An 8,404-nucleotide genomic window follows, 5' to 3' on the forward strand; every position below is an offset into this window, starting at 1 on the left:
TTTCTGTTTTGTGAAGTTATATTAGTTAAAGAGATAACTATTTATTTAAGTGAAACTTCTTCTTTAGGCGCATGAGGATAACATTTTTACGGATGAAACGCAATAATAATAATATTAGCGTCACGAAGATGTGCAGCGTTTTTGTCCAAGAAAAGGGAGTGAGCGATTGAGAGAGAGAGAGAGAGAAGGGCGAAGTACCTTAGAGAAATTCTATTTTTAAAATGAAAATTTCGTATAGAGAATTTATGAAATATTAGTATTTTATATTTTATGCAAAATAAATTATTGAAATCTCAAATGTCGAATTGTAAATTAAATTGCCACGTGTTTTTATTATCGTAGAAATAAATTTAAAAAATTTATAATTTGTATAAATTTCCGACAATATTTTAATGACAATTAAATTTATTAAATTCCTAACATATTATATCTACCTTTTTCCTTTAAGTCGTGTCTTCTGTAGCATTGTTAACGTACAGTCTCAGTGCCTCTGCAGTAGTTAATACATAGTTTGATACCTATATTCATGGAATTTTTTCATCATATTTAATGGAATATGTTTCAATTCCTACGTTTAGTACGATGTAGAAAAGTATTGGAAAAGGAAATCTTTATACATAAATAGGCCCGGTATATTTCGCCAATATCAACGATTATCTAATTGATAAAAGGGCCTGGGACTAGTGCTAGACAGGCTACTTCTAATTAATTTGCGATATTTGTTATAAATAAGTGTTGTTTGATGATTTGCTGTTTTAAAAGAGTACCGAGAGTTTTTTACGCCGGCTTTTTCTCTCGGCCTACACCCTCTGTCTTCTTTGCCGATGAGTAGGGACGCCTTCAAATTTAATGACGTGGAATAAGTGATACATGTATCTTATGTTCCATAATAAACATATTTTATTTTTATTTTTTATTTTAATAAATACCTCAGTAAGAATATATTAAAAGTTATCTTATCAAGACCACTAGCTCCTAGCCTATGGGAACTGACCCTACGAACGCTGATGTTTTTTACTTTTGTGTTTGTACCTCAGGCAGCCAAATCGCGAGCTCGCGAATGTGCACGCCTGCATTCCTAACAACAATATTGTCTATTGTTCACTTCAATTTCTTTACGTTTAAAATCACACGCATACAAACAAAAAAGCTAAGGGTAATATATTATATAGTATTCATTTAAACAAATTACTGTTCCTCTATTGAGTAGACTGTTTGGTGCGAGCGGTGGGCGTTTTTTCTAAATTAGAAATTGCACTAACTTTCTATCACGTTGTTTTTTAAATGTTTCATTATTAGACAGAAAAAAGTTCACCTAGTTTAATTTTATGCTTATCAGTTGCGGTTTAGGCAAATTAAATTGCCTTCTTGTTATCGCTCATTGGCATTGTCAAAAAAAAATTAAGTGCTATTCAGAACGTCCGGGTAACGGGCATTCTAAGAGGTAAATTAAGTATTTAAAATCGAAGTGAAATATTTCCTATGAACTTAGATATATCGATAATTTTATAGTTTCCTAAATAGAATCCTTTCAATATTAAATCAGAGCCAAAAGTATCTTTAATTAAGTTATAATCAGTTTTATTAGAAGCTGTTTAAAGCATCTACGTAAAATAGGTATACGTAAACGGCAAATATTGTAACAGAAAACCTAGATTTTTATAAATCAAATATAGATATTTAAATTAATGATAATCAAATATATGATATAATTGTATGTTTTATTAAGAGTAGGTATTAATTTATGTTGCATTTCTAGAGATTGATATAGTATATTTCATTACGAGTGCGGAAAGCTTGTCATTGCAAAGAGTTCCGACAAATGTGCACGTGTACTGAACGACTATTTTTAATACAGTTGCGAAAAAATTAAGCAATTTAATAAAATAATAAAAACACAATAAACTCAACTAACTAATCATCTATTTCTTATAAAAGTTATAATTCACATATACATTGAAATTGGTACAGTTTTTTATACTAACTGGGGAAGTTTTAGGTTGCATATTTACTGTTTGAGACAAACTATTATTAATTTCGTATGTATGTTGGTCAAAGGTGTTATACAATGGCGTTTGCCAGTTGATGGAATTGGATCTGATGAATTATCATTATCAACGAAGGTAGATGGACGAACGTTCTCTTCAGTATTTTCATGTGAAGGAGACGGACTGGACTTTAAATTAATGGATTGTGTGATTTTTTTCCCAGTTTCTAGTTTGTGGTTTAATGAATCAGCAATATAGCCTTCTGCAACTTTGTCTGACTTCCAACCTCCTAGTCGCTTTAAGGACGTCAAATTGGCTTTCTGAATCCGCCACGTCCAAGAAACGTAGCTATTTCTTTTGGCATATTACCAAATTTGTTTATCCCGATTGCTTGAGCTGTACACTTTCCTTTTTGATAATTTTGGAAAAAACGGTCGGTTTTTGCTTTTTGGGACCGCTGATTCATAAATTTTTGCACTATTCTAAGAAAATCTCCAAACAACAAAGCTTCTCGGTATCTTATTTTTTGTATTCGGAATCTTGATTAGTAGCATTTTTCCATGGGCTTCAATATCTTTTAAAGTAATATTGGCTAACTCCTCTCTGCGGCAAGCTCCAACAACGCCAAAAATCAGCGCAACCTTAAAAAAAAAAGGGATTTGATTAATATTTTTTTAAATAATATATTGACTGTATTTTGCGATTTCGTAAACTGAATACTAAAGAAAAATATAAGTATTTATTAATAAATTACCTTTGTGGCTAAATAACGATCATCGGGAGCTTCGTTCAAAAACCTTTCCACTTCATTCGATGTTAATATTTTCGACTTTTTAGTTGTAAAACCGTCTGATTGTCGTTTTAAGAAAGCTTTTAGTTTTGGGTATTCACTTATATCCACGTTGTTCCTTATTTTCAGCATACTTTTTATCATCGAAAACCTCGACCATAACGTAGAAGGCTTTAATTTTTCTGAGAGTTCGTAGAAGTATGCCAACATAACATTTTCTGAAAGACTATTTGCTTTTTTCTCTTCTCTCCACGTAATAAATTCGTCGTATGTAGAAATGTAGCGACTTTTTGACTTTTCCGGTAAAATGTTCTCCGAAGCATTTTGTGCAATTATACTGAGTTCCGGTGGTGTTAATTCAAATAAAATATCGTCGAAATTACTCATTTTGTGCAACAAACAACTAAACTCGCAAGAACAATTTTGGAAAATGGTGCCAACCGTAAAAGAATATAATCAGAGTTTTTTTTTTGTTTTGACCCATTCTGGGTGGTCGCAAAGGGAACTATGCCCATACAGCCAAATCTTCAGTAGAATTTTTTTATTGATATGAAATGAAAATGAAATTTAAACAGATGAAATGAAATGAAACCCAACCTAACTCGTTGAATCAAATCATTAAATCTGATATTGAAACAAATTAGTAGCTTCTTTAAAGAAATATATGCATGAATCATACACACTTCTATGATTTTTTTTTAGTAAAAACTTCGTGGTTGGTTTTTTCTTTTTAATAGACATTATTTTGACAGTTGGGAAAGAGAACGCACGAGTTCGGAAATGGTAAAGAAAAAGCACGAGTGTGTAATAGCCCCCCGAACGCTATACGTCACTGCAATACGCCACTTTTTGAGCAACTGTATTAAAAAAATATAATCGATTTTGAATAACGGCTACACCAATAAATAGCCACCGTGTTTGTCAGAAAACATAGCTATATATTTATTAATGCAAAAAATTAAAAGACTTTCGGGGTAGAAGGATTTCCAAAGTAAATCGGCAAAAACAGGCGAACGAAGACGTCTCTTACGAACGCTGACTGAACGATGAGAGAGATCTATATATATAAAAGAAAGTCGTGTTTGTTACAACTTACAACACTTATAACTCGAGAACGGCTGGACCGATTGCCATGGTTTTTGATTTGTTGGATTTGTTTCCGTCCCGAATAGCAGAATAAAATATCGAATAACGATAAATTGATTAATTAATTTTACGAATGCAAAAACCATATGGTGCCATGTGTTGACAAAACTACGCATCATTTTACGTCGAATTCGTGTCAGTTCAAGAAATTCCGATCTTGAGGTGAATGAGGAGATGCATAACCATGCTTTGATCCTGATCAAAAGATGTTGGATATCAGAAAGTGCTTAACATGCAGTATCGCCATATTGACGCTAGAGAGAAGATGCCTAATGTGTAAAACTACCATTCTTCTTTCGCAATGGCAAGCAATAAAACATTTCTGTATTTGCAAAAAAGTTGTATTAATGTAATACTTAACATTAATGAAATCCTAAAATAAGTTAAATTAAAGTAACAACGATATTATAAGGATGTAGGGCGGAACGAAGTTAGCCAGGTCAGCTAGTAATATATAAAAGAGACCCAGGGAAGAGTTGTAGAGCTTGATAGTTCCTACACAGTTATAAAAACAAGTCTTCCGCCGCGTCTATCTGTTCGAGATAAACTCAAAAACTACTACACGAAATTTATTGCGATTTTCACCAATATCTAGAATGATTCACGAGGAAGCCTATATAAGTAAATAATTTTTCAAGACTTACTGGTCACGGTCGCCTGTACGAAGTCAAGTCAAGTCAAAAATCATTTATTCATATAGGTAACACAATGTACACTTATGAACGTCAATAAATAATAAATTATACATTTAATGTCTCTAATTTTACATTTAGTGCCAGTTCTCAAATCAAGGGCGTAGAACGGAAGAAAAGAACTGGCAATAAACTCTCCGCCACTCTTTTTAATCGCAAAGTTTATTTTTGTTTATTTTTACACAACGTTTTTAAGGAGCTGCAACCAATACAACATGTTCCACATGACTTCTTAAGTAATAAAATAAATTAAAAACAATATTTGTACTCTATAAGCAGGAGGCATGGTGAAATAGGAGCACGCACTTACATTCTCGTGGGAACAACACGCAAATACATAGTCGAAATAGCTAACATCACCGCTTACACGAATTCAAGTACGACCGAGTCTCCACCAGTAGCACCCGTTCACGAGTATGACGCATGGCCAGCCATCGGCCCCTCGCCATATTTTACGGAGAGAGACAAGCAATGACATTTAAGCGAGCATGACGATCCTTGAAGCCGGGGATAGTCCCCAGTGTATGTACTATATATTTTAATGCTAATTACTTCTTAAAGCTCGGTCGACATCCGGCAAGTATAAAAAAACGCAGTGATTCTTAAAATCCTTGGTTACGTATTATATTGCAAAGTAAAGCTATTGTGTAAAGTTTTTGAAAATTGAATATGGTCAAGTGTTTGACTGTATTCAACGAATGTTTAAGAATAATAAAAGCTATATTAATATCAACGTAGTTAAAATGCAGGAAAAACATCAACAACCACATTCTTTATATTTTAATCTGAAATCGTATATTTTAATCTGAAATCGTAATAAAAAAAATTGTAAAAAGTGGCATTGCGAGTCGTGAGCCGTGACATTACATCAAATAGCAAGCAGCCAAGTAGAACATACAGGTCCAAAAATATTTATTCATAACGTGTTAAATGTCGTAATAAAAGTTATCAATATACCTTTATAGTTAAATGAACTTTATTTCGTAATACTTCGAAAACAATAATCTGTGTAATGTAAGCTCCCTGGCCCAAGGATCGATTACAATAATGTGGAAAAAATTGAGCCAATACATAGATATACATTTCGTGTATTTTTTGAGATACGACCTTGGAATATTTGGTACTATATCTTTTTTCATCTGTTGTGTCACTCTTTAACCAAATGAGGAAATAATGGGAATGAAAAAAGGATAGAATTTATTTAAAAATTTCACAATCTACATGTCTTATTCCTTTTCGACTTTTATCTTAATGGTGTTAATTTCTAAAGTTCTGTTATAACCGGATTCATATTTATCTTCATAACTTTTATTTTCTTCTTTGATCTTTATTTGATGTATTCCAGCAGCATAGGAGTGATTCTTATATTCTTGCCTAAAATTGTCAGGTTTCCTTGATTCATCTCTGCATCTGTCACCATTCATACCTATTTTGTGCCTATTTTCTCTTTTATAATCATCATGTTTATTTCTGTTGTGTAATTTGTCTTGATACCTACTCCTCTCGTGTTCTCTAAAATTATTTCTTCTATTGTCCAAATTTTCATGACTTTTATCTCTAACATTATGCCTACTACTATGTCTTTCATTATATTTGTCTCGTCTATATGTTTTAACATTATGAATATCCCTTTTTGTCCGTGAGGAGTATGTATTCCGCTTGCTTTCATGTCTTGTATCTATAGATCTTCCTGAAGTATTTGGTTTATTTTCATAATAAAACATTTGTTTGTTTCTATTAAGTCTTTCAAGTGATAAACTCCTCTCTCTTTTGATTTCATCATGGAGATTCTTGTCATGGATTGTTTTTTCTACAGTGTCCTCCTGTTCATTAAGAATGCCAGTGTACATCTCCATCTGAAAATTTAAAATGAATCTTCACATATTATAATATTAAGTTCCTCTTTCTTTATGAATGTGCTTATCTTAAAAACAACAAAACAGATGTATGACAAGATAATGAAAAGAAAATAAGCTACATTTTAATCAAATTCAGCAACAGGTAATGCAGCCATTTCAATTTATTATATATTCTAGAGTGTTAATGAGCCCTGTAGTAATTTTAAAGTAAAAAGTTTAATATTTGATGTTCAGTTGTCAGTTAATATTATTTCATAGATCAGTAAATCATTTAAGGTACCTGAGTTCTTATGACGTCGCGTAAAACATCAGAGTACTTCTTGGTTTTAGCAGCAACGCGATACTTTGTGCGTCGCCGCCGCATGTCACGCAGTTCCGAAAGTATTTCAATGCGCGACTTTGCCTTTTTTTCAGTTTTCACTTCATTTACACTGTGAAAAAAAGATATTTAAAACACTAAACATCTGTCATAATATTTTCTTTGATTAGCACATTTGATATAGTGAAAACATTTACTCACTCATTTAAAGCTAAGTCAGAAATGTCATGGCTAGTTGGATCCGATGCAACAACAGCATCATATATTGCACGGCGTTCATCTACTGTATAGGTTGCTTGTAGACGCTCCAAGGTAAGCGGTGCAGGTCCATCCCAAATATTGCCTTTTAGAAGTTAAGGAAATAGCTTAACATTTAATGTAGTTTGTTATTATCATAATTATTTTAAGGTTTAACTATAATGTGAATAAATATTAAGTCTTAGCCAGTCTTAGGTTGAGCCAAACACATGTCTCTGTATCTAACGTTCAATATATTAATTAAGAAATACAACATTGTTACGAATTATAAAATACCATCTTAAATTTAATATTATCCTGCTTATGTAAAATTAATTGTTACTTAAAAATAAAAGGATACATTATGTTGGTAAAACACCTTTTTCTTAACAAAAAAGATTCCAGATTTTATTTTCACTGTAAAAAGTACAAAGTTAAATCTTTAATTACTAAATAACTTTAAAATATCATAAATAAAACATACCTTTTTTAAATGTTGGATCATCCTTAGAAGCATTTGCTATTATCAAGTTAATATCTTGTGAATCTGAAAAATGGCCAATGTGAATTACAGTATGACGCAAACAAATTAATTATTTTGTTATTAACTACATGTTGTTGCATGTCAATTTTAAGTTAATTAGAGTTGTCCATGACAACTAATTATCAAATATGATTAACACATTTAATTTAGAAGCTACTTAACATAAATCATACTTAGTTTAACAATTGCTTGAGCATTAGAATTCAGAGGTTCCGGCAATAACTTTTCCTCTTGAGCGTAACCCTGGATTCTTAACCAGCATTGCTCTTCATGTTCCTTAGATTTTTTGGTAGATATTTTGTGTGCAGTGTCGTAAGCACAAGTTTCAAATTCAGCGTTCTGAAAAGTAGTATAATAAAGTAATATTTTAAGGATAGTATCACCAATGAATTATTATGGCTAACTCAATTTTCCTTACAGAAACTAAAATCTGCCGATTCCATTGTAAGCTCTGCAAGATCATTGTTATTTCGTTATTACTGCGAGAAATAAATGCTTCCAAATCTGTAAGTTCTGTATGTCTGTTTGAAACCATATTTATGAAATCGTTGATCCTTTTTAATGTTCACAATGAGGTTATTAGATAAGCAATTCGATATAGGTAATACAAAATAGAGAATAATCAATAAATTACATTTTGTATATTTATTTATTAAAGTTATTATACTTCTTTAACTTCAATTTAAGTCATCTGTCATTTGAAGACTGAAGCATAGAGAAATAATATATACTGGGAAGTGACATATTTCAAGACTGTCAAATTTGACATCAGCTATACAGCTAGCATCAGCATCAGCTATAACGCAATGCGTTTGCAAGTTGAAAGAGC

At 31.8% G+C, this 8,404-nt stretch overlaps 1 protein-coding gene across 3 annotated transcripts; it reads right to left on the minus strand.

Annotated features, from left to right (window-relative positions):
• Window positions 1–5,796: 5,796 nt before the first annotated feature.
• Window positions 5,797–8,275, minus strand: LOC125049762 (U11/U12 small nuclear ribonucleoprotein 48 kDa protein-like). 3 transcript variants are annotated; one of them, XR_007117049.1, is made up of 7 exons: window positions 7,994–8,274; window positions 7,749–7,914; window positions 7,516–7,578; window positions 7,393–7,448; window positions 6,996–7,137; window positions 6,756–6,906; window positions 5,797–6,472 (listed from the first exon to the last, which is right to left on the minus strand). XR_007117049.1 is itself a non-coding variant. In XM_047649209.1 (6 exons), exons 1-6 carry the CDS (start codon window positions 8,108–8,110, stop codon window positions 5,843–5,845), a joined length of 1,269 nt encoding a protein of 422 aa, XP_047505165.1. In that variant the 5' UTR covers window positions 8,111–8,273; the 3' UTR covers window positions 5,797–5,842. The 3 variants fall into 3 exon arrangements, 1 of the variants encoding a protein (XP_047505165.1); XR_007117050.1 differs by lacking the exon at window positions 7,393–7,448 and having other exon boundaries at window positions 6,756–6,931; window positions 7,994–8,275; XM_047649209.1 differs by lacking the exon at window positions 7,393–7,448 and having other exon boundaries at window positions 7,994–8,273.
• Between the last annotated feature and the right edge of the window lie 129 nt (window positions 8,276–8,404).

This window comes from Pieris napi, chromosome 5 (assembly GCF_905475465.1).
Source record: "Pieris napi chromosome 5, ilPieNapi1.2, whole genome shotgun sequence".
Taxonomy (NCBI): Eukaryota; Metazoa; Arthropoda; class Insecta; order Lepidoptera; family Pieridae; genus Pieris; species Pieris napi.

Excerpts from the sequence above, each read along its gene's own strand:
- LOC125049762 (XM_047649209.1), bottom strand. The coding sequence starts at position 8,110 with ATGGTTTCAAACAGACATACAGAACTTACAGATTTGGAAGCATTTATT. Across the intron at positions 7,138-7,515 it reads TGATCCAACATTTAAAAAAG|GCAATATTTGGGATGGACCT; the intron begins GTATGTTTTATT and ends AACTTCTAAAAG. Across the intron at positions 6,473-6,755 it reads GCGACGTCATAAGAACTCAG|ATGGAGATGTACACTGGCAT; the intron begins GTACCTTAAATG and ends TTAAATTTTCAG.